The following is a 25,741-nucleotide window of genomic DNA, read 5'->3' as shown; positions in this document are numbered from 1 at the left end:
AGCTTCAATAATACGTAGTACTTTGAAAACTTTCTTTCTGCCTCATATTCTTCCACGCTTTCTAATTCTCTATCAACATTATGTTCAGAAGGTAATATAATTGTCAATAAAACAACTCTTTTTACCGTAGTTTTAAAAACCAAACTAACCAGTTTAATTGGAAATTGGGCACCAATCCAATTCAGTAAAAAACTTCCAAACCAGTCAAAAATCGGTCAAAACTGATAATAGACTGGGTAAAACTAAGAATGGGGATCAAAACTCTCATTCCAAAGCATCATTGAAATGGATTGAATGGATGAAAGTAGACGAAAATAAATCGAAGTGGACCAAATGGACTGTAGTGGGCTGAACAGACCGATATGGACTAAAGTGGATTGAATGAATTGAAGTCGATTTAATGTACAATGAAAAATTCCACCTAAGGCAAAATTTAAGTAGAGACTCTTTTGTGAGTACCAAAAACCTCTTCCTAAAACTCAACTGCCATGGACAGGGAGATTGATCCCCAAACCCGAAACCTGAGGTTGAGATCAACCCGAAACCAAGAATGTGGCCCAATTAGTATGCTGATATGAAAAAGTGGCAACATTTTGAAGTTCGATAAGCTCATTTTATCACATCTGATGAGTCTCGTGGAAGGCTTCTTTTCTGATGCTGAAAAATACTATTAAACTAAAGATGTTGAATAGTTGTTGAATTATTAATGTCTCCATTCCACCCCTCGCTTTTATTCTTTTGTTGTTAGCAATCGATGTCAATGATTTACATCAAGATATTTTGTAGCGGACGACATAGGTAAGGCCAGAAATCAGAAATCATACTTTTGTAATTAATGTATTGCTGAGTTAAGTTATTGACATACTCAACTCTCTTTTCCGCCGCATATAATCCTACCCCACACTCTAATTTTCTATAACATTGTGTTAAGAAGGTGTCATTTGTCAATGAAGCATCTCATTTTTTATACAAACGGCCTCTCCTCTCAAAGCACAATAGAAGTGGATCGAATGGACTGAAACAGATCTAATAGACCAAAATGGACTGAAGTGGAAATGAATAGACCAAAGCGATTAAATGAACCAAAATGAACTGTAGTGCGTAGTGGACTGAATGAATTGAAGTGAATTTAATGTAAAATGGAAATTTTCACCTAATGTAAAAATTTAAGTAGAGGCTCTTTGTAGTAAAATTGGTAATAGCTTCAATAACACGTAGGACTTAGAAAAATTTTGTTGCCAAGTGAGTTAAAAAAAACTCTTCATAAAACTTGTAATGCATTGTGAGTTAAGGTTTTTTATTTATTTTATTTAGGACATTGTGAGTTAAGTTATTCATGCACTTAACTTTCTTTCCGCCCTATATTCTTCCACACTCTCTAATTCTCTATCAACATTATGTTAAGAATATGATATAATTATTAATGAAACAACTCTCTTTACACAAAACTTTCCTCTCAAAGCATCATCGAAATCAACATTACGTCAAGAATGTGATATAATTACTAATGAAATAACTCTTTTTACACAAAACTCTCCTCTCAAAGCATCTTCCAAATGGACTAAACAAACTAAAGTGTAAAGTAGAAAAAAAATCTTGGATAACATGGGCGTATAAACACATTGTCTCACTAACGTGTGAGTTCCACGTATAGTAAGACAATATGCTTATACATCCGTCTCGCATGGATCTACATGTCAGTGAGACAATAAAAATACGACCGTCTTACGTAATACCTTCTCGTAAATTAGACGAAAATAGACCAAAGTGTACGGAATAGACAAAAATGGATTAAAGTAGGGACCAAAGTGGATTTGAATGAAAAATTTTAAGGCAAAATTTTGAGCAGAGACTCTTTGTGAGTTCCAGAAACCTCTTCCTAAACCTCGACCGGCATGGACATGGAAATCGATCCCCCAAACACGAAACCAGAGGTTGAGATCAAAGATTACGAGCTCTTCAAAGCCGCTGAATCCGGCGACGCCTCCACCTTCAAATCACTCTCTCCGAACCAGCTCTCCAAAGCCCTCTCTCTCCGAAACGAGGACGGCCGCTCCCTCCTCCACGTCGCCGCGTCTTCTTCTCATCCCGAGGTATCGTTTCTCTCTCTTATTCTCTGTTTGTTTTCCGCGAAAACTGTGAGAAAATGACTATATATATATAGCAACAAAGAACACTCATGAGGATTTTACTTCAATATCTGCATTGATTTTTGGGAAGTATTAGGAGTTATTGAGTTCTGTATAAAACTGTTGGGGAGTTAAAGTGAATATTTTTGCATTTTTGAGAGTTATAATGGGTTTTCATGGGATCAGGTGGTGAAGGTACTATCAGCAATCGATGAATCAGCGATTGTGATAAACTGTGCAGATGAAGAAGGGTGGGCGCCGCTTCATTCTGCGGCGAGCATTGGGAATTTGGAAATAGTGGAAGTTTTGTTAAGCAGAGGTTAGGATTTTTTTTTTTTTTTTTTTTTTTTTTTTATCATAGTTGTTTTTTGGAATTATTATTGTTTCTCATGTCAAGATTGGCACTGTATTGTATACTTGGGAGTCTGTTTGGTTTGGCCATTTAGGAGATAAAAGCGAGTTTTTGAAACCCAACAACACACAGTTTCGCAATAGCAACTCTTCATAGATAGCTTTTTTACAAAAGCTCATTTTAAACCCAAAATGTCATTTTGAAACCGCTTATACAAAGGCACCCTTTTATTGTATACTTGGAGTCTATTTGGTTTGGCAATTTAGGAGATAAAAGCGAGTTTTTGAAACCCAACACACTGTTTCGCAATAGCAACTCTTCATAGATAGCACTTTTTTACAAACGCTCATTTTAAACCCAAAATGCCATTTTGAAACAGCTTATACAAATGCGCCCTTGGTCTCTAAATGAACTCCAAACTAGTCATGTATGGATATTATTCGGAAACCCTATGAGTTGGCTAAATGAATAGAATTGGAAATTTTTTTTGCCCAAGTCATGTTTTGGGACAAAAAATTGAACTGAACTTCTTTTGGGGGCCTAATTGTATGTAAGGGGATAAGATTGCTGGCAAAGAAATGAATTGAATTTGAATTAATGTGAATTGTCAGACAAAGGACCAAATTACATCAAATTTTCTTTAGTTTCCACTTTATCTATACACAAAATGGATTTCATGTATTTATTGGCATTGGTATGGTATGGTATACAGTTCTTGTTCCCAAATTCTTTTCCCCCTTATTTTTCATGTATAGGCCTAAATTTGTAAGCTTCTAAATCAACGTAGCATTTCATCTAGGAGGAAGATATGTGGGGCATTTTAGGCTGTATTAGAGGCGAGTGGATCACCATTCTACCCATCAATCTGCACCATTTGATTGATCATGAATTTTTGGTTTGATTTATTGGCAAAAAATAACCTGGGCTTAGGAAACTGTGCCATTACTTTGCTCACTCTAAATCTTAAACAAGCATATGTGCTATTATTTTATAGGGAGATAATATGGGGAGCTGTTTAGTTGGTAAGATTTTGTTTAATAACTAAGATTATATCCTTCTTGATAATAGCTGTAGCAAAAGAATAAGATAGCACATTTTAGGGGCTAGTGCCTTATACTGTTTACCTCTTTTTATTTTTTTAACCTTCCTGTTTGCATTTTGGGAAATTGCAAGATGTAGAATCCCATTTGTTCTGATTTTTGCATTTTACAGGAGCTGATATTAATATGAAAAATAATGGTGGTCGCACTGCCCTTCACTATGCTGCCAGTAAGGGATGGATGAAGATTGCTGAAATTTTGATCTCACAAGGGGCAAAGATTAATCTGAAGGACAAGGCCTGTAACTTCACACTAGAGAATTTCACTTGATATCTCAGAGCTCTGTTTTCTATATCTTCATCTTCACGAGCACATTTCATGCAAATAACATCATTTTTAATGTTTGTGCATTTTCTCTTTTAACACTAGCTGTATGACATTCATTGCCTCCAGGTTGGTTGCACCCCATTGCATCGGGCAGCTAGCACAGGGAACTCAGAATTGTGTGAACTTTTAATTGAGGAAGGAGCAGAGGTTGATGCTGTTGATAAAGCTGGTCAAACTCCTCTTATGAATGCGGTTATTTGCTATTACAAAGAGGTAAGCTTGGTTGGAGTTGCCAGGGAAGATATCTTTGTAATATTCACTTGAATTTTTTTTTTCAGTAAAAATTAATTTATTAATACCTTCACTTTTGCATGTTTGAGGCCTATCTTTTTCCTCTTCTCTGTGTTGGGACAATGCATTGTTGAGCGGCTTGAGCCTACTTTGCCTATGCTGTGTCTGAGGCCTCATCATTTTACTCATATAGTTAAGATATAGCTTTCTTGCTTTTCGTTGCAAAAAATAAAGCTGAAAGAAGGATGCTTGGGAAAAGGATTAATTTTAGCAAGTGCATGCTTGGTGGTTAGTTTAATCGTTCACATTGGCCAAAAACTTCCTGGATAAGAAGAAATTTCATTTTTCCTCTCTTGAAGACCATCTATGCAATGTTTTTTCTTAGATTGAGCTTGAACCAACCTGTTCTTTCTCTCATAAATCATGGTTTTATTTGGTTTTATCCAAGCTTAAGCTCCTTCATGAGCTTTGCCAAGTTCAATGGATCTTTGCGTTAGAATGAACAATCTTACATGTTGACATACATATATAATGGGAAAAGTTCTCAGTTTGTTAAATCTTGCTGGTTGCTCTAACATCTGAATCTTTTACAAGTATTTTTGTGGTTAAAAAGTAAAAACTAAAGCGGTTGTTCTAAAAGTAGCCACATTATGCGTATGGGAACTGTTTTCAAGCTTAAGCCAAGCATGGTGTTGCTCATCATTGACTTATTATATTATTGATTTGAATATTGAGCTTTGGCCTGGTTTGCAGATCCTGTTGAAAAAATTATTGAATGAGCTAGGGTTGAGCTGTTAAGTAACAGTAGGTATATACTTCATCATCTTATAGTCAGTAGCTGCTTCTCCATCTTTTTCTTCTTATTTTTCCTGTCTTTTCTTTTGTGTGTGGGTTGATAAATTTTTAGTTCTCATAAAAGTGGCATTTTGTCTGAGGTTTTATTAGACATATCCCCAATGTACCAAGAGACTGAGTAACCTTCTCATTTTATTTTATATATATATATATAATGCATCACGAAAGATGATTTAAAAATCATGTAGCAGATATGAGGCAGAATGCATCAAAGCAATTTTTTCTTCCATGATAAATTTTGATTTGTGTTTGTTTGACAGGTAGCTCTACTTTTAATAAGGCATGGAGCAGATGTTGATGTGGAAGACAAGGAAGGATACACTGTGCTTGGTCGAGCTTCAGCTGATTTTAGGCCTATTCTAATTGATGCTGCCAAGGCCATGCTAGAAGGATAAACTTCAAAATAATTAGCAGATTAGAAGGGGGAATCCTTAGGTGAGGCTGAAGTGTGCTTTGTTGAAGAATTGTACTGTGGTTAAATTCCTATTAAGTCATGCAAAAAGTGTGAAATTCACTGTACAGACATGTAAACAATCATCATCATAGTCATCAAGAGCCTATAGAGACAATTGAAGGATCTATAAAATTTTCCTCATTTACTTGCAGTTTGATTAAATCAATGACAGCAGAGCTTAGTAAGTAGAATTTCAGCAAACACGTGGAATTTGTTCTATCTGGAGATCACAAAAAAGAAAAGCATTGATCTTAGAGCGGTTAATGGTATTGTTTATAAATTGTTGATTCCATGTGACTTCTCAGAATTAATATATTTATGAATACGCTCATATGCTGTGCATGAAGGCGCGCACACACGGCACGGGTGATCAAATTGAAGGATTGGTGACCTTCCCTTCTTAATTGCTAACCAACAACCATTCATCCTTTGATTTTAAATCAGTTCCCAGGTTCCTCCTCGATCTGGAATTTGTGCCGTTTCTCAATTTTGTATAATCAATTTCTGAATGAGAGATGCATATTCTGCATGGGATGCTAATTGTTATTAGTGTCAGTGTGTTGGTTGTTCTCTGAAGTGTGAATATATTGTGGTTACGCCTGTGCTTTTGCCAATTATGTTAGAGGATAGTTATATTTGTACTTTGAAGACTTGTATGATTGTATCTCCCTCTCATGAGTAATGAAACTTGTGCGGGGTAAGTTAACTGAAAGTTCTCAAAATAATAGCGTATTGGTACGCCGTAGCACTAGAAGATACGTAGGACACAGTGGGGAGGTAAAACTGTAGCACTAGCATTTCTCTTTACAGGTACTTCACAGTTGGACACATTTGAGTCAGTGTGCATTAACAATTAGCCTTGAGAGTTGGCTCTCTCTTTTAAAGTTTCATCCTCTAGAGTTAAATCACCTCCACTGCTCTGCCAAACATGTCAGCTTGTGATGATCTTCTGCATCCTCATCCTCATGTAGCTCTTCTGCCAAGTGCTGGCATGGGCCATCTCACACCTTTCCTTAGACTCGCTACACAGCTTGCTCACCACCATTGCAATGTCACCCTCATCACCACCCACCCGATTGTCTCACTTTCTGAGTCTAAGCTAATCACCCACTTCCTCGCTGCTTTCCCTCAAGTCAACCAAGTGGAATTCAATCTTCTCCCTTTGGATCACACCACTGCCAACTCCACTGACCCCTTTTTTCTTCATTTTGAAACGATTCGTCGCTCAGCTCATCTCCTCTCTCCTCTCCTTGGTTCACTTTCACCACCACTTCATGCTCTTGTTTGTGATGTGACTTTGATTTCCTCTGTTATTCCTGTTACTGAAAGCTTACATCTTCCTAACTACATTCTTTTCACTTCATCAGCTATAATGTTATCCTTCTTTTCATACTTCCACATATATGCATCCAAAGCTAGTGATGATGATCCCGCAATGCTTGGTGATGTTGAAATTCCAGGCCTTCCTTCAATACACAGATCTTCAATCCCTCCTTTACTTCTTATACCAAATAACCTTTTTGCAAATATATTCAAGGTAGACAGTCCCAAAGTTACCAAGTCAAATGGGGTTTTGATCAATACCTTCAAGGGACTTGAAGCACTGTCACTAGAGTTGCTTAATGGTGGAAAAGTAGTTGAGGGGATGCCTCCTGTGTTTGCTGTTGGTCCTCTTGTGCCATGTGATTTTGAGAAGGGAGAGTTGGGTAATAATCAATTGAAGTGGCTCAATGAGCAGCCAGTTGGGTCAGTGGTGTATGTCAGCTTTGGTAGCAGGACAGCCATGTCCAGGGATCAAATAAGAGAGATAGGACATGGGTTAATTAGAAGTGGGTGTAGGTTTTTGTGGGTGGTGAAGGACAAGAAAGTTGACAAGGAGGAAGAAGAGGGTTTGGAAGAGGTGGTGGGGCATGAACTCATGGAGAGTTTGAAGGCAAAGGGATTGGTGGTGAAGAATTGGGTTGACCAAGGAGAGATACTTGGTCAAGGCTGTGGGAGGCTTTGTGAGCCATTGTGGTTGGAACTCAGTGATTGAGGCTGCTTGGCATGGTGTGCCAATTTTAGCTTGGCCACAGCATGGGGATCAGAAGATTAATGCAGAGGTGGTGGAGAGCAGTGGGCTTGGGATGTGGGTCACAAGTTGGGGGTGGGGTGAAAAGGATATGGTGAAGGGGGATGAGTTTGGGGAGAGAATTAGAGAGATGATGGGTAGTGAATTGTTGAGAGGGCAAGCTACACACATTAGAGAAGAGGCAAGGAAAGCTCTTGGAGATGGTGGAAGTTGTGAGATGACTTTTAAAAGACTTGTTGCAGAGTGGAAGATGAAAAGTGGTTCTGTTTCTGGATCTAATGGCCTGTTTGGGAGTTTAGAGAGGGAGGAGAGTAGAGGGGAGTAGAGGGGAGGGGAGTAGTGGGGAGGAGAGTAGAGGAGAATGATTACCCTCCACATTGTTTGGATGTTTTTATAATTAGTAAGGGGGAAGGGAGTAATTAGCCATTCCCCTTGTTTTTAACATTGTAATTTTATAAATATAATAAGGGTAAATTAGGTAATTTACTTTATAAATAATTTTATGTGCTCTACTCTCCCTCCAAATCTCTCCAATTTGGAGGAATTAAAAATGAGGGGGTTGGAGGTAGTTGAAATCTCTCCAAACCCCTCCAAATCCCTCCCCCTCCTTCTTTAAAAAACTCTCAAACAAGGTAATTGAATTACTCCCCTTCCCTCTACTCTACTCCCCCTCCTTTTTTAAACATCCAAACATGCCATAAATGACAAGCTTTGTGCTTTGATAAACTTGTCTCCTAATTCTTTTTGGAGGTGGAATATTGATTTGTAATTTGGAAATTTTTATTGTTTATTTTCGTTGTTTGGATTTACAGGACAACAATTTCAATAAGTCAATAAAATTTAGAACCTTGGAATTTTAAAATACTAAAATCTCTTTCTTTTTTTTCTTTTTCTTTTTTCAGATTTTATCAATGTTATCATATAAACAAATCCACAATAACTCTTCACATAGACACCATCCATCATCATTACTATTGTAGTTGCCAGCCAACGTTCTCATCACCACCACAATCAGCATCATCATTGTCATCGTTACCACCACCATTATCACTTCTCATTGTTGCACCACCACCACTGTTACCATGCGTCACAACCGCCACCTCAAGCACATGTTATGACCATCTTTACCATCAAGCTTTGCAATCGTTACCACCATTTTATTATTTATGACCACCCTCAATTCACCGTTACTTACACTATTTTACGGTCACCACTACTACTAGCAACACTGTTTTTATGGATACCATATATCTAATACATGGTATCATTTTTCCATATCAACGCCATCTTCTTCTTCTTCTTCTTCTTCTTCTTTTTTTTTTTTTTTTTGAGAAGGAATATCTTAGATTTTCATAAATAAAAAATTAGCCATAATCTACTAAAATTACATCATAATGGTGTGGAGGAATATCCTCCATTTACGCTGAATAACTACTAAAGTATCTGATATGTTTAATTAGTCTATGAGCTATAGCATATCAACAACATCTTGTTGCCTTAAATTTTATACCCAAAAATAATGAAAACTATTGTTAAAACTTGGTCACTGTTGGTCATTGCAATTAAAAGTCTTAATATTGTGAATCTGAGGTTAATATTTATTTATTAAAATGGAGAAATACGGTTTGCTTAAAAAACATTATTGTATACCTTCAAAAAAAAAAAAAAAAAAAAGAAGAAGAAGAAACATGATTGGATATGAAAGTCATAGCAGAAGATAGACCGAATATCAAAATATCAGAATATGAGAAAAGATAAAAGGAAGTGGTAAATTATACTCCTTATTCAAAATTTTATAAATAGAACAATTAAATATATGCTCAAAATATTCTATTTTAAAAAAAATTTCCTACTAATTTATACAAATTACAAGAGGGTAGTTTCATTCATTCACAAATCTTTAAAGGAAAGTATCATTTCGTCCATGGTCTGGATTTTTTTTTTTTTGAAAAAAGAAAAGAAAAGAAAAGAAAGTTCTATTAGGATAGTCATAGTGTGAGAAAGTATAGACTTATTACATGTTGCATTTATACATACCTTAAAAAGGGAGTAGATGTTTGAGGTAATGTCATTTCATAAAACCCAAAGAGAAAGGTTGGTGTAAATAGGCATAAAATTATAAAACAAATTAAAGACAAAAGGTATTAGAAGGCAGAACATAATTTAGACATTTAATTGGGGGATTAGGTAATTTTTTGATGAGCAATCGGTGCAAGAGTCCCCAATTTAATTTAGATTAAGGCTTAGTTAAGCTGAGTAGGTGAAATGGTTTCATTTGTTTATGTCTAGGATTGGCCTAATTTGTTACAATAAGAATATAGATACAACAATTTTTAAAATTGCTAACATGATTTGTTGGATTGATGCATACTAAAAGATGTATCAATGGTAGATTTAGATCAAAGTAATATTAATATGACTTCTCCTAATTGAAGCAACGTCATTTTTATTTGAGTTTACTACCGACACTACTTTTATTATATATCAATCATATATAAGAAATAATAATGTTAATAGTTATGACAAAATTTTGAGTAATTTTTAAATATTTTTCAAAATACAGTAATATAATACTTCATTTTCTCAAATTTGTAATTGATCGTACTAATTAAATTTATGACAAGATTCATCATAAATGTGAGAGTAGAAAACGTTACATCACATTGACATAGTCCATGAGTCCTTAAAAATTTTCTCAAAATTACGAGGCACGTTTTTGCTGACTGAAGTGCATTACAGATAAAGGTCATCAATACACTACAAGTTGACATGGTTCCTCTTAAATTGCTCTACCAGTTTCCTTGTCTGGGCCACAATGTCGTTAATCATTGATTGATTTTCGTGTGACACCCATATTGTGACAACGGTGCAACTTCTATTCTAGATATGGGGTATGCCCATGACTCAATTTTTGTATGAAGAAAAAAGAAGATGGAAGTGCTGTTTGAACGTAAAACTTTAATTACCACGCAGTATATTTATAGAACCTGTTTGTAGCGGTGTTGGTCGTTTTCTCAAGGTAAAGTTGACTATAAAAGGTCACATGTTACTTATGGCTTCTATTCCACTTTTTTTATTTTACTTTATATTCTATCAATAAAAACTCATTATATATTCACCTTATTAATTACATAAAAGTTAAAATAACGGTAGTATTTAATTAATTAGGTGAACATGTTGCAAATTTTTATTTGTGGAGTATAGAGTGGATCAGGAAAAGTGGGATAGAAGATTTGAACTCGTTATGATGAGGTAGGTTAGAATTGGTTTTTTACTTTTTTTAAAGAGTTTCAATCTATGGCGTCCACTCCTGATAATAGTTCTTTATCATCAGACTAAGACACCAATCGGTTTTTGGGAATTAAACCTCAAATTTCTTATTCAACTATCAAAGACTTTATCAATTGAGCTAACTGGAACCCACAAGTTAGAGTTAGTTTTTGTAAAATATTCTCTTACACTCATTTTACATTATATTCATAATTGATGTATATATTTTAAATGGCAAAAAAAAAAAAATCACATTTAAATTATGAGAGTGAATGTAAGAATATCATTACCCTATTAGCATTAGCGTAGGTCAATAATTTCAAGGCCTTCCGGCCTAGTGCCAATAGATACTGATAACATTTCATTGTCCATATAGATTGGATCTAAGACTTAACATATGCACATTTTACTTCACACACACACACTCATAAAGTCCAATCCAATTCAATCTAATTGGATTCATTCAATTTGTGGAATCACATAAATCATACAAAGCTCCACCATGTTAAAAGCTGAAAGACTGAAAAAAAAAAAAAATGAATGTAAGAGTATCATTATCCTGTTAGCAACTTAGCATTAGTTTCGATCAATAATTTCAAGGCCTATTAGTGTCCATAGAAACCACCTCTTTAGTCATTGCATTTACGTCACCTGTTTATGGTATTTTCCAATAATGGCTTTTGGTAGCAACCAACCCCCTTTCCCATTCTTTATTAAGGACCGCCTAACCCACTCCTTTAAAATAAACCAATCCTTTATATTGTGGATCTGAGGTCAATATTTATTTATTAAAATGGAGAAATGTGGTGTGCTCACGAAACATTATTGTATTTCCCTCAAAAAAAAAAAAAAATCATGAAGATGAAGAAACATGGTGGATATGAAAGTCATAGTAGAAGATAGACCAAATATCAATATATCATAATATGAGAAAAGATAAAAGGAGATGGTAAATTATACTAAATTCAATTAAGGTTTCACGAAATATATAAATGCAACAATTATATATATGCTCAAAATATTCTATTTTTAAAAAATGTTCCTACCAAGGAAGTCAATACCGTACCGGAGGTTGTACCGGTTTGGCCACCGGTACGATATATTTCGGATACCGGTCAATACCGGTGTACCGTTTCGGGTTTACCGCTATTTTATATATATATATATATATATATATATATATATATATATTATATACACACACTAAAATCTCTAGAACCATAGTTATAAGCATATAATATTTCACTTATATTATAGTAAATATAAAAGTTTATCATAAAATATTACCTCAATTCAGAAAAAATTATTCATAATTTTAAACTTTAGTATTAATTAAAAGGAAAAAAAAAACACAATATAAAAAATAGAAAGCTTAGTTGTTCATTGCATACTAAAAAAACAAATAATACTAATAAGTTAGTGTAAATAAGTTATTATTATGTCCTTACAAAAATTCAAAAATTACAAAACTAAAAAAAAAAAAAAGTTTTTTTTCTGTACCGGCCGGTACGCCCGATATTGGCCGGTATTGCCCGAAATTGGCCGGTATGGCCGGTACGCGACCGATACGGCCGGTATTTTTTCCGATACAAAATAGAAGTGTACCGGTACCGGTGCACTGACCGGTACGGTACGTACCGGCCGGTACGGCCGGTACCGGTACGGTATCGACCACCCTGGTTCCTACTAATTTATACAAATTTCAAGAGGGTAGTTTCATTCATCTACAAACTGTAAAAGGAAAGTGTCATTTCGTCCATAGTTTGGATACTTTTTATAATAAAAAAATTCAAAAAAATGAAAATTCTATTAGGATATCCATAGTGTGAGAAAGTATAGAATTACATGTTGCGTTTATACAAACATTACAAAGGGAGTACATGTTTGAGGTAATGCCATTTCATAAAAGCTAAAGAGAAAGGTTAGTATGATTTGGCATAAAATTATAAAAATAAATTCGAGAAAAAGGTAGTGAAGGGCAGAAAATAATTTAGATATTTAATTGGGGGAACTAGGAAAAATTTTGATGACCAATTGTGCAAGAGGTCCCCAGTTTAATTGGCTTAAGGCTAAGTTAGTTAAGTTGAGTAGGTGAAACGGTTAAATTTGTTTATATCTAGGGTTGGCCTAATTTGTTATAATAAGGATACAACAATTTTTACAATTGCTAACATAATTTGTTGTGATTGAAGCATGATAAAATATATATCGATCAAAGCAATATTAATATGACTTTTTGTGATTGAAGCAACATTACTTTTATTAGAGTCCACCACCGATATCACTTTTATTATGCATCAATCAAAAAAGATGATGATATCAATAGTTATGACAAAATGTTGAGTAATTTTTAGGTACTTTCCAAAGTACAGTGACATAATACTTTAGGGCCTATTTGGTGAGTAATCTCAAATTCATATTTTCACATTTTAAACAACATTACACACTTTTTCACCCAAACGTATTTCAAAAAACTACAAAAAAAATTACAAAAAAATCTCATCTCAAACTACTTTACCAAACACCCCCTTATTAATATGACTTCTTGTGATTGAAGCAACATTACTTTTATTAGAGTCCACCACCGATATTACTTTTATTATGCATCAATCAAAAGAGATAATGATATCAATAGTTATGACAAAATGTTGAGTAATTTTTAAGTACTTTCCAAAGTACAGCGACATAATACTTTAGGGCATATTTGGTGAGTAATCTCAAACTCATATTTTTACATTTTAAACAACATTACACATTTTTTCACCCAGACGTATTTCAAAAAATTACAAAAAAAAATTACAAAAAATCTCATCTCAAACTACTTTACCAAACACCCCCTTATTTTCTCAAATTCATGATTGACCACACTAATTAAATTTATGGTAGGATTCATTATAAACGTGCAAGCTCTAAAAATATTTATTGTATCCTAATACTACAAGGCATGTTTTTGCTGACTCAAGTGTCCATAGCTACTAAAACACTTTTTTCCTATTAATCCTACCTCCACAAACAGGCATTATTACTTTTGTCCCGTAATTAATAATTAAAAATAATTTAATTTTGGGTAACTTATTTGGTTCATATCATTTACATCATATTTTTAGTTTGGTCCCTAATCTATTAATTTTGTCAATTTAGTTTCCAACTTTTTAATGTCATGTCAATTTAGTATTTGTCGTTATTTTTTGAATAGAAATTATTGACATCGCTAAAATTAAAAATTAAAATTTAATTTAAGGTCCTATGTCACGTCAATAATTTCTATTTAAAAAATAACAACAAAGATTAAATCCACACAACATTAAAAAAATTAGAAACCAAAGCAATATATATAGTATAAAAAACAGGATAAAAAGCGTGCACTTAAATGGTTCGTCCCAAATTGCTTTACCAGTTTCCTTGTCTGGGCCACAATGTCATTAATAATCATTGATTCATTTTCATGTGACGCCCATATTGTGACAACGGTGCAACTTCTATTCTAGATATGGGGTATGCCATGACTCAATTTTTATGTGAAGAAAAAGGAAGATTGAATTGATGTTTGAATGTAAAACCTTACAACGCAGTATATTTATGGCTCCCGGTGTCTGTACGTGTAGCGGTGTTGGTCGTTTCTCAAGATAAAGTTGGCTATAAAAGGTACGTAGAGACGAGCTAGGTTGGAGTTTACCTTTCCTAAAATATTCTCTCACTCCTTTTACATTTATTATATTATATATATATTCATAATTGATATATATATATATATATAATTTAAATGGAGAAAAAAATATTCACACGTGAATGTAAGAATATCATTGCCCTATATATATATATCCAAAATTAAGAAAAAAATTTAATTAAATTTTAAATTGAAATTCAATTAGAGTTTAATTCTACGTCACGTGTCCAATCTAATTTAAGCTTTTAAATTTTTGTGTCAAGTGAGTTAATTAAGTGTAAAAATTAGATTTCAATTAGAGTTTAATTTTACCCCACGTGTCCTATCTAATTTAAGTTTTTTAATTTTTGTGCCAAGTGAGTTAATCATGTATAAAAAAACGAGGAGTCTAATATAAATTAACTATAAAAAATACCTAATTAGAAATCTAACTCTATATATAAAATTAAAGGAAAAGAGAGTTTGAATGATTTTAAATTTATGAGCCATTTTTTTGTATAACAAAAATAATTCAAATTTATAAGTTAATTTATGTAATATATCATGACTATGTACAATCCATTACTAACTAGGTTATATATATAAAAACCAAATCTTAAAGATTTTCAATTAGAATCAAAATTGGATTTTGTTTTTGTGAGCGTTCCATAAAAATTCAATTGTTTAGATTTTTGTTGTTATTTTTCTTTAAACTAATGAGCATATTTTTTTATACTACGTCTATTTAGATATTTTGTTTGCAAAAGATTTTGAATTTAAAAAGTTGTAATTAAGTTGAATGATCCCATGCACCTATCTCAATTCAATTTAGGAGATACTATTTGATCAATCTATTCTTTTTATTTTGTGTTGTATTTGATAGAATTTCACGTACAATGATTATGAATTGATATTATATATGTAGTATCCAATAGTAGCTTTAAAAATTATATACATAATAACAATGTAATGAGAAATTTAGCGTAAAACCATTTTAGTACTTCTAAATGTCTTGGTTGAACTAATGTCCTGTATGTTTAATAACTCAAGCTAACATTAATAACACAACTTCAATTTATCATTCCCGTGTATAAGCATGGGTTCCGTACTAGTTAGCACAGCATAGATCAATAATTTCAAGGCCTTCCGGCCTAGTGCCAATAGAAACTGATAACGCTCTTCAATGTCCATATAGATTGGATCTAAGACTTAACATATGCACATTTTACTTCATACACACTCATACAGTTCAATCCAATTCAATCTAATTGGATTCATTCAATTTGAGGAATCACATAAGTCATACAAAGCTCCACCAACTATGTTAAAAGCTGAAAGACTGAAAAAAAAAAAATGAATGTAAGAGTATCATTAACCTGTTAGCAACTTAGCATTAGTTTCGACCAATAATTTCAAGGCCTAATAGTGTCCATAGAAACAGTTAACACTCTTTATTGTCCATAGATATTGGATCTAAGACTTCACATATACAATTTCACACTTATACATTCCAATTCAATCTGACCGGATTCATTCAATTTGAGGAATTACATACAGTCATACACCACACCTTCAGGCTCAACCAACCATGTCAACTTGTAATGAGCTTTCACAGCCTCATCAAACTCACGTAGCTCTTCTCCCAAGTGCTGGTATGGGCCATCTCACACCCTTTCTTAGACTTGCTACAAAGCTTATCCACCACCATTGCCTTGTCACTCTCATCACCACTCACCCCACTGTGTCACTCACTGAGTCTCAAATCATTACCCGCTTCCTCTCAGCTTTCCCTCAAGTCACACAATTGCAATTCCATCTCCTCCCTTTTGACCCTTCCACTGCCAACTCCACTGACCCCTTTTTTCTTCATTTTGAAACGATTCGTCGTTCAGCCCACCTCCTCTCTCCTCTCCTTACTTCACTTTCTCCACCTCTTCATGCTCTCATCTATGATGTAAGTTTGATTTCCTCTGTGATTCCAGTCACTGAAAGCTTACGTATATCTAACTATATTCTCTTTCCTTCGTCGGCAAGAATGTTCTCTTTGTTTTCACACTTCCCAAATTTTGCATCCAAAGCTATATTTGGTGATGTTCTTGAAGTTATTCCAGGGCTTAAGCCAATACCCAGATCGTCAATCCCTCCTTTGCTTCTTATCCCAGATAGTCTTTTTGATAATATAGTCAAGGAAGACAGTCCTAAACTCCCAAAATCAAATGGGGTTTTGATCAATACTTTTGAAGGACTAGAATCAGAAGCACTAGAAGCATTTAGTAATAGAAAAGTAGTGATTGAAGGATTGCCACCTGTGTTTGCTATTGGACCTTTGGTGCCATGCGAGTTTGAGAAGGGAGAGTGGGATGAACCATTGAAGTGGCTCAATGAACAAGAAGATGGTTCAGTGGTGTATGTTAGCTTTGGTAGTAGGACAGCTATGTCTAGGGACCAATTAAGAGAAGTAGGACATGGGCTACTTAAAAGTGAGTGTAGGTTTTTGTGGGTGGTGAAGGATAAGCAAGTTGACAAGGAGGATGAAGAGGGTTTGGATGAAGTGGTAGGGCATGAGCTTATAGAGAAGATGAAGGAGAGAGGGTTGGTGGTGAAGAAATGGGTGGACCAAGGAGAGTTACTTAGTCATAGGGCTGTGGGAGGGTTTGTGAGCCATTGTGGTTGGAATTCAGTGCTTGAGGCTGCTTGGCATGGTGTGCCAATTTTAGCTTGGCCACAAGGTGGGGATCAGAAGATTAATGCAGAGGTGGTGGAGATGAGTGGGGTTGGGGTTTGGGAGAAGAGTTGGGGATGGGGTGGAAAAGATGATCAAATGGTGGTTAAGGGGGAAGAGATTGGGAAGAGAATTAGAGAGATGATGGGGAAGGAATTGTTGAGAGTGCAAGCAGCTCACATAAGAGAAGAGGCAAGGAAAGCATTTGGTGTTGGTGGGAATTGTGAGAGAATGTTCAAGCAATTGGTTGAAGAGTGGAAGTGAGCAATAGGAGCATTTGAGGGATCATGGATAGCTTTGAGCTTTGATTATCAAAGATCAGTCTTCTTCCAAGTGTAGCAATGTCTGCTATTTCAACTGTTGCTGGGAAGTCCCATTAATCTGCCTTTCATGTCGTAGCAATTTAGTTTAGTTGGTTTTAATTGAGTATCTTGTTATCTTCAATAATGGACAATTAGTAGACTTAGAGCTATCGTTATTTCTATTTTTTTTTCTTATATGATACGGATAGTAATTTTCATTTAAATTGCCAAAAGGGTGTACATCACTGAGAATTTGATGGGTGATGCCTGGAGGAATCTCTGTTAACATTTTTGTTGTGATTTGTAACTTTGTATTTCAAGGTTTTTCCTATATTGAGAGTTTACAAAGCCCATTTGGATCTTTAGAAAATTATTAAGTATTTCTAGGGTACGGTGATATGGTGTTTATTCATCTTACCTTCATGATGAACCCCACCATGAATTTAATTAATAGAATTGATTACAATGCTACCAGGACAGTGAGAAACAAACTTTTACCCTATGTTTGGTTTGAGGAAAATGAATGGAAGAGAAGAGAAAAAGAATAAGAGAGAAGGGTAAAATGTGGGCCCAAATGACCGCTGCTTAAGTATTTTGTAACTAGAAAGTTTGGGCTTTCTGGTGAATGAATTGCACTTTGAAACTTTTGTGAGTTTGTAATTTTGTGGATTGTGGCCTGATTGGATAAAGCCCTCAAACCAAAAAAGTTCCAACAAAAAGATGCAAAAAGCGCAAAGTTCAACTTCAACATATCTTTTTGCTTGATTGCTTGTCTTTGAAACACGCACAACTCTTTACTGCTTTATATCTATCAAGTTCCTACCTCCATACGTTGACATGTTTTACTTATTATTAACTTCCACCTTCGGTCTTAGACACTCTTGACCATTCAAATGCAAATCGTAACAAAACATGTAACCAATAAACGCATGCCACGTATGAGAGCGTTCTTACAGCATCTCTAACCGATTGTTATCCACCGTTAGTTTCAGCAAATTCTATCTCCCTCCCTCTCTTTCAGCAAGAGAGTGAGAGAGAACTATGGTATCCTCTTCATTCTCTCCTCTCTCTCAATTTTCATTAACCAGCTTCAATGTCTGTGAGAAGCCCACTAACCATAAAATTAACAAAATCCCAATTGGGTGCACTTTGAAACTCACAAGTTCCTCCGGTTCTTCTTGGTCTTCTTCTTCTTCTTCAACTTCTTTACCATCTGGCCAAGTTCTTTACAAGTCTCTTCCCTTGGCTGCTTCAGTTGTTCTTCTTCTCTGGTCAAATCCAGGTAATCAGATACACCACCTAGCTTTCATTAGCTCTATTTCATGTCACTTTCGAATATGTATCTCCTATAATATAACATTGTTTTTATATTATGTATGCACTAAAAACTTAAAGCTTGATAGCATGTATTAATATTTTTAACAAAACTTAGGTATAGTTGCTTAGATGTCATTTACATGAACAATTTAGTTTACTTAGCAGTTTGTCCAGTGGATTGAAGGCTAGAGGAAAATGCTGCAAATTCTATTTTGAAAAATGAATAGGGTTCTCTGTTGTAAATGGTGTATATTGGATGATATATCCCTTTCCCTTTCTGTTGTTAGACAGAAGCTTGGTTAAATGGTTTGTTAGTTGTTTGAGCTTGTGTGGCCTGTAGGTTGGGTAGTTCTGATTATTGTGTGTTGGTTGCTGTAGCCTAAATGATACCAAATTGCTCTAGTGGTTTTATTTTTGTAGCTATGTTGATTGATTCTAAGCAATGCTAGAGACACCAAAAAAGTTCACAACCTATAATATCACTTTCACATGGGCTCATTACAAATTCCACTTATGCACCAATCACAACAGGCCGTATTAATAGTTGTGAAACATTTTGTACCACTAGATTTATGCTCTTTGTTTGGTTAGGTGTCTAGTTGTTGTTACAGTGTGTTGTGGGTAGCAGCTATGATGCTGCTTGATTGAGTTGTATTGTAAATTTCTTCTTAACAATATTTCTAATCCCCAAAAGAGAGAAAAAAAAAAAAAAAGGAAAAAAAAAAGTAGGAAAGTTTACTTAGCAGTGGAGAAATTCAACTAGTTGACTAATCAGATTCCATAGTAATCTGCCAGACTACACAGTTAGAGCTATATGCAATTTAAGTAAGTACTAATAGTAAACTTTTGCCAGTTGAGCTTACGTGGTTGAATATCCTCTCTAGGCATGCATTCTGATGGAAATTGTTCAAGCTATGTTGTCCTATATTTTGGTTTGTTGTTTGCCCATATGTGGGGGGGGGGGGGGGGGACATACATTAAAAGGCAAAGCAAAAACTAAGATTTTGGATCTTTTTGACTGAAATTTGATTAACAAAATGCAAATCCATAATAGAACTGATTGTTTGTGCTTTAAATTCTGCAGCTAAAGCTGGAATTCTGTCAGGATTCCCTGGACTAGAATCAGTTCCTGGACCTAAGTTGCCCGAAATTGAATTTCTCAATCGCTTCAACGGTTTGATACTCACTAATGATTATCATTATGCTAACACTCAGTTCAAGCTTAATATGTCAAATGGCTTCATACTGGCATTCTTTTACAGAAGAAAACCAGAAGAGGTATGCAGAACTTGATGACAAATTCAAAAAATCTCCTCTGCTCAAGGAATACCTTGAAAAAACCAAGTTGAACAAAGAAAAGTAAGTTTCTGGCCAATTACCAATTTTAGCATTAAATTGAGTGTCAAACAACTTCTGACTTATACACCCAGGATTGTGCAGCTTAGTAACTTGTTTTAGAATATCATAAATGTGATGCAGGTAGTAAGATTTATTGAAGCTAATTACCTAAGACAAATGAATATTTAGTTAAAAGAGCTAGAGCTAGAATTAGATTTGATTTCAGTTTCTGAGTTATGTATATAAAGGACTTACTCCAGGCTCCAGCTACCTTAGGGAAAGTAAGACTTTCCAACTGATTAATAGTGATCTATGTGCGTCTCTTGCACATAAAAGATGCTAATTTTCATGCCATTGAGTATTTATTCCTGAAATTGGAGTTATCTTATTGCTGTCCAAATTTATACGTACTCTGTCATGCCCTCACTCATAATTGGAATGATATTGTTCTCATTGGGAATGACACAGCCTCATCCCTCAAGGTTTTAAAAGGCCTCATACCAATTAATGTCCAAGGCATTTCATTTTGAGGACAATATCAAGCTTTGTATGGAATCACATGGACCCTAATAGGTATGAGGCCTTTTAAAACCTTGAGGGATGAGGCTATGTGTCACTTTCAAAGAGACAATATCATGCCAATAATAAGTTGGGGCGAGAGATACTCATTGAGTTGGATGTCTACTTTTTATTAGATTTGAGAACTTTGATTGTAATGGACTCATTTTTAGGAAATTTTCAGGAATCGCCAAGAAACTCAAGACAAGTACTGCTTACGTGGAGCAGAATGGGGTGTTGGAGATTGTTCAGCAGAGGGAATGTCAGCTGAGGATAAAGAGAAGTTCATTGCGGCTTTGAAGCAGAAGGTTGGAGTGAAATAAAAGGAGCTTTAGATAATGGTTTCTTGGCTTAGCATCATGGGTATATCTACCATGTAAGATCACATTTTGGAACAGTTTCTTTCAACAGGATAGCATTTGTAGACTTTCTTCTTCCTATTATTGTTTTGAATGTAATATGAATTAACCAGGCATATGTTGTAAGCTTGTAACAAGGTGTTCAGTAGGTAATCCAGTAATCAATTGGTATATTAAATTGTTTCTTAGGTTGGTTTTGACAGTAATAATAACTAGGTTATAAATGAACCAAATTATTTATGAATAACTCGCTCAGCTCAACAAAAGGTTTGTTTATATCCGTTTATTTAGTAAACAAGTCAAACACAAGCCCAAGTTTAGGTTTGACTACTAAACGAGCCAAGCTCAAACATGATAATGTATTTGTGAACAAGCTCATGAATTTGAGGCTTGATTAACTATATACAATATTATAATTCTATATACATACTTATCTAAAAAATTACTTATATTGCCTTGAGAATTGTATAAGTTTGTAAATAAGTTTATATGATATCAAATTATTATTTGTAGTTTATTAATAATATATACAATCTCTTCATAGTAAAAATTCATAAATTTATGAAGGGGTAAAATATTTTAGTCATAATTTTACTATATATATGATGTAGATAGAGTCAACAGAGTCTACACATGCTTTATTGGAGCTGTTGGGGCACCGGAAGTTACAACGCAAGACCAAAGGGGGTGTGCCAGTAGAGGCCATTAGGGCAACAGTGTCAAAATCGCATGAAATTTGGCAGGTTGAAGAGAAACAACATTTTGATTTAAACTCATGCCAATTGTCATGAGCATCGCCTAAATTTAGGCAAATTTCTACGTTAAGACCCCGAAAACGGTGTTTTTGCTATTTATAGTAGTATGTGTTTTTCCTTAATAACTTCTAGTTTAAAAATCAGAATAAGGTCCCGTTTATTTTTGAGACGTCTCTTAGAGACAGTATTTTCGATTTTCGCAATTATCCCAATTTTGCTATTTTTGGCAAAAATCACTATTTTGCCACCTAATTACGTGATTAGCGCGAATTAGGGTTTCTGGGCATTGCCCTAGCTGCCCTATGGTTTCTTTTACTATTTAAACATATTGTAGCCTTCAAGGAAATTCAATTTTTAGATTTATAAACTACAGACTTTGTTTATTTCTCTCTGGTGGATTCCAAGACTTTATCACCTTATGAATTCAAGGGACCCTTCGTGGATTCGAGGTTTTCATTCAGAAGCTAACGTGTTTAGTTTTTTATTTTTTCATTCAGAAAGCAACGTGTTTGTTTTCTTGTAGCTTCCGTGACATCAATATAGGAAAAAAAAAGTTATGCAAGTAACTTGGGAACAAGCACAAGCATGTTTGACAATAAAATGAATCAAGATTGAACGTGTAATCTTGTTAGGGATGAGTTCAAGCTCGACTCATATGCGAAATAAAATTAAATAAACAAACCTGAATTTTTAATACTCGACTCAACTTAGTTTGTTCACAGGCATAAGTGTAACCTACGTGGCGAAACATGTTGTCTCGAGGCAAGCTTTGTTCAAGGCCTCATTTGGGTATAAATTCTTTTTGAAGGTTGGATTTCATAATGGTTTAGATGGGCTGATTAATTAGAGTATACTTGTACTTTTTTTTATACAAGATAGAATTTCTACTTTAGCCTTGTTAGAAATACTGAATTGAATAGTATTGTATTTCTCAAGTAAAATAATATACATGAGTGCCTTTATATAGGAGGCATATGAGTGCTGTATAAGTAAATATGAGTGCAGTACAAGTAGTACAGTGTGCAGTACAAGTAAGTGATCTAAATGGGCCAAGCCCACATATGAGTGTACGTTAACAGCCAAGCCCACATATGAGTGTACGTTAACAGCCCCCCTCAAACTCAAGGTGGATGTGAGACCAACTTGAGGTTGTCAACCAAATCACGAAGGCGTCCCTTAGGATGGGACTTGGTGAAGATATCTGCAAGTTGATCTTTGGAGGAGACAGAGAAGAGCTTGAGAGCACCATGAACAAGATGATAACGGATAAAGTGACAATCAATCTCAATATGTTTAGTCCGTTCATGGAAGACATCATTATGAGCAATGTGAATGGCACTATGATTATCACAATAAAGAGGTGTAGCAGAGGATGTAGACACACCTAAGTCTGTAAGAAGCCATCGTAACCAAAGAAGCTCAGATGTGGTATCAGCAAGAGCACGATATTACGCAACGATGGAGCGGGCCACGAAGGTTTGTTTCTTGCTTCGCCAAGAAATCAAGGAAGAGCCAAGTAGAAAACAATAGCCGGTGGTGGTGGACCTACGATCGGTGGGATCTCTGCCCAATCGGCATCGAGAGAATGCACGAAGTACAAGAGGAGATTGGTGAGTAGAAAAGGCCATGGAAGAGAGTGCCCTTCGGGTAACGAAGAATGCGCGAACGGCAGCATAGTGAGTCGACCGTGGAAATGCAGCCAGACAAATACTAGGCGGCACGATGAACGGCATAAGAAATGTACTGGACGAGTGGCTGAGATAAACTAGGCTGCCAACTAATTGTACGTAAAGAGAAGGATTAGACAATGGTTTCCCAGGGAGAGTCGGATGTGCATTAAGCTCAGCGGGGTGTCAACGGTTTCTTGTCGGTGAGTCCGGACACGAGACAAAAGATCGAAGCATACTTGGCTTGAGTAATATAAAGACCATCGAGGAACGAGTGATTTCAAGCCCCAAGAAATAGCTAAGATGTCCAAGATCTTTCATCTCAAGCTGTGACTAAGAAAATCCTTGAGTTCTTGTATGCCACTTAAGGTCATCACCGATTATGATCATATCATCCACATGTAGAGAAGTAGAATGGTGCCTTTATCTGAGTACGACGAAGAAATAAGGCGGCATCATAAGGACTCGGCGGTGTAACCGAGCGAGAAATAGTAGAGCTAAATTTTGCAAACCGGCTCGAGGAGCTTGTTTAAGACCATACAATGCTCGGCGAAGGCGACAAACCTTGTTGGAGTCAATGGAGAGACTGGAGGAGGTTGCATGTAAACTTCTTCACACAAGACCCCATTAAGGAATGCATTTTTAACATCCATCCGAAAAAGATCCCATTTTCTAGCGGCAACAACGGGGAGGGCACGAACGGATGAGATGCGGGCAGGCGGGTGCAAAGGTCTCTTCATAATCAATCCCATACTCCTGTGTAAAACCTTTTGCAACAAGGCGAGCCTTATAGCGCTCAATGGACCCATCTGAGCGAGTCTTAATCTTGTAGATCCACTTACAACCAACCACGAACAGGGAGGAGAGGAACTAAGTCCCAAGTATGGTTTTTGGTTAATGCATCAATTTCCTCTTTCATTGCAACCTGCCATAAAGAGGTCGATGGAGGCCTCACGATAGGTTTGAGGCTCGTGGAGTGTAGCAAGTGCAGTGTAACAATGGTAATCAAGTAAATGTGTAGGAATGGATCTTACCCGGGTTGAGTGACGAGGTGGAAGGTCTTGTGGAGGATCTTCAGGCGGAGCAGGAGCGGGGGACCTAGGCTCGAGTTGGGATAGCTCGTCATCAATCTGCTCATCTTCGACCTGGCCAGAAGAGTCATTAAAAGGATCGGGTGTTTGTATAGAAAAGTATAAAGGAGGATAAATAGAAGTTGGAGAAGGAACATGAGACTCCTGCAGGAAAGACTTCAAGTACGGATGAGGTAGTTTGGGATGAACGAAAATGAGAGAGTTCAACAAACAAGCGGTGTTCCCAGAAGACAACATTACGAGAAACACGAAGGCGATGAGACGGGATCATAACGACGATACCCTTTTTGTGTTTCGCCATAACCAAGGAAACAACAAAGTCTAGATCGAGGCTCGAAGTTTGTTGTGCTCATGAGGCGAAGAAGAACGAAACAAGCGAGATCCAAAAGAGCGAAGGTGATGATAGTCGGGGGTGACCCAAAGAGGCGCTTCATACGGAGTTTGATTATGGATGACTGCTTGGAATGCGGTTAATGGTGTGAACGGCATGAAGAGCGACTTCACCCCGAGAATGGAGGAGGAACCTTGGCGAAAGAAGAAGAGTACGAACGGTGTCAAGAATATGACGAAGTTTACGTTCGACTCGACCATTTTGCGAGAGGTACACGGACAAGTTAGATGATGTACGGTGCCATAGGAGTGTAACAGAGCTTGAAAAGCATATTGAGTGTATTCAAGAGCATTATCAGAACGAAATATTTTAATTCTTTTGGAGAATTGGGTTTCAACCATTTTTGCAAAGTTACTGTATATTGGCAAAATTTCAGAACGAGATTTTATAGGAAATATCCAACTATAACGAGAATAATCATCAATGAAAACAACAAAATATCAAGATCCACCAATACTAGTAACAGGAGAAAGTCCCCAAACATCAGAATGAATTAACTCAAAGATACTATTAGAAATAGAATCACTATTATGAAAGGTAAAAGGCGCTATTTTCTCGGCATGAAGTACAATCAAAATTGTCTTTGGACACGAGAACCTAACAGACCTCGAAGCTATGTTGTACCCGAGAAGAGGGTGCATGACCAAGACGAGAGTGCCAAAGTGAGAGAGAAGGTAGGGAAGACACCGCGGCGAGCGAGCGGCCAACGACCCGGAGCAACGGGTGGAAGATGAAGATTATCCACTTGGAAACATACGCCCCGACTCTAGGGCCGGTCCCGAGCTCTTGCCCGTCCTCGGATCCTG

The 25,741-nt window shown here is 35.8% G+C and overlaps 3 protein-coding genes and 1 pseudogene across 4 annotated transcripts; all 4 read left to right on the top strand.

Moving 5' to 3' along the window:
- Window positions 1-1,732: 1,732 nt before the first annotated feature.
- Window positions 1,733-5,599, top strand: LOC142629991 (uncharacterized). The gene is made up of 5 exons (XM_075804049.1): window positions 1,733-2,093; window positions 2,316-2,448; window positions 3,694-3,818; window positions 3,975-4,121; window positions 5,255-5,599. Exons 1-5 carry the CDS (start codon window positions 1,896-1,898, stop codon window positions 5,387-5,389), a joined length of 738 nt encoding a protein of 245 aa, XP_075660164.1. The 5' UTR covers window positions 1,733-1,895; the 3' UTR covers window positions 5,390-5,599.
- A 655-nt stretch (window positions 5,600-6,254) lies between these two features.
- On the top strand, window positions 6,255-7,844 carry LOC142629218 (UDP-glycosyltransferase 708G1-like; annotated as a pseudogene).
- Window positions 7,845-15,866: 8,022 nt separating this feature from the next.
- On the top strand, window positions 15,867-17,779 carry LOC142627692 (UDP-glycosyltransferase 708G1-like). Its single transcript, XM_075801559.1, has one exon. The coding sequence runs from the start codon at window positions 16,024-16,026 to the stop codon at window positions 17,419-17,421; it is 1,398 nt and encodes a 465-aa protein (XP_075657674.1). The 5' UTR covers window positions 15,867-16,023; the 3' UTR covers window positions 17,422-17,779.
- Window positions 17,780-18,409: 630 nt separating this feature from the next.
- Window positions 18,410-21,219, top strand: LOC142627350 (uncharacterized). Of its 2 annotated transcripts, none has more exons than XM_075801195.1 (4): window positions 18,410-18,741; window positions 19,861-19,950; window positions 20,039-20,135; window positions 20,846-21,219. In XM_075801195.1, the coding sequence occupies exons 1-4, from the start codon at window positions 18,501-18,503 to the stop codon at window positions 20,970-20,972; spliced, it is 555 nt and encodes a 184-aa protein (XP_075657310.1). In that variant the 5' UTR covers window positions 18,410-18,500; the 3' UTR covers window positions 20,973-21,219. The 2 variants fall into 2 exon arrangements, with proteins under 2 accessions (XP_075657310.1, XP_075657309.1); XM_075801194.1 differs by having other exon boundaries at window positions 18,423-18,741; window positions 20,857-21,219.
- Window positions 21,220-25,741: the final 4,522 nt, after the last annotated feature.

Source organism: Castanea sativa, chromosome 3 (genome assembly GCF_040712315.1).
Source record: "Castanea sativa cultivar Marrone di Chiusa Pesio chromosome 3, ASM4071231v1".
NCBI classification, from domain to species: Eukaryota; Viridiplantae; Streptophyta; class Magnoliopsida; order Fagales; family Fagaceae; genus Castanea; species Castanea sativa.
The sequence above is the reverse complement of the archived record's forward strand: the minus strand, read 5'-3'. Positions and strand labels throughout refer to the sequence as shown.

Coding starts and splice junctions, on each gene's coding strand:
- LOC142629991 (XM_075804049.1), top strand. CDS start 1,896: ATGGACATGGAAATCGATCCCCCAAACACGAAACCAGAGGTTGAGATC. Junction 2,449..3,693: donor GGAAGTTTTGTTAAGCAGAG/GTTAGGATTTTT, acceptor TGCATTTTACAG/GAGCTGATATTAATATGAAA. Junction 3,819..3,974: donor AGATTAATCTGAAGGACAAG/GCCTGTAACTTC, acceptor CATTGCCTCCAG/GTTGGTTGCACCCCATTGCA.
- LOC142627692 (XM_075801559.1), top strand. CDS start 16,024: ATGTCAACTTGTAATGAGCTTTCACAGCCTCATCAAACTCACGTAGCT.
- LOC142627350 (XM_075801194.1), top strand. CDS start 18,501: ATGGTATCCTCTTCATTCTCTCCTCTCTCTCAATTTTCATTAACCAGC. Junction 18,742..19,860: donor TCTTCTCTGGTCAAATCCAG/GTAATCAGATAC, acceptor TAAATTCTGCAG/CTAAAGCTGGAATTCTGTCA. Junction 19,951..20,038: donor ATTTCTCAATCGCTTCAACG/GTTTGATACTCA, acceptor ATTCTTTTACAG/AAGAAAACCAGAAGAGGTAT.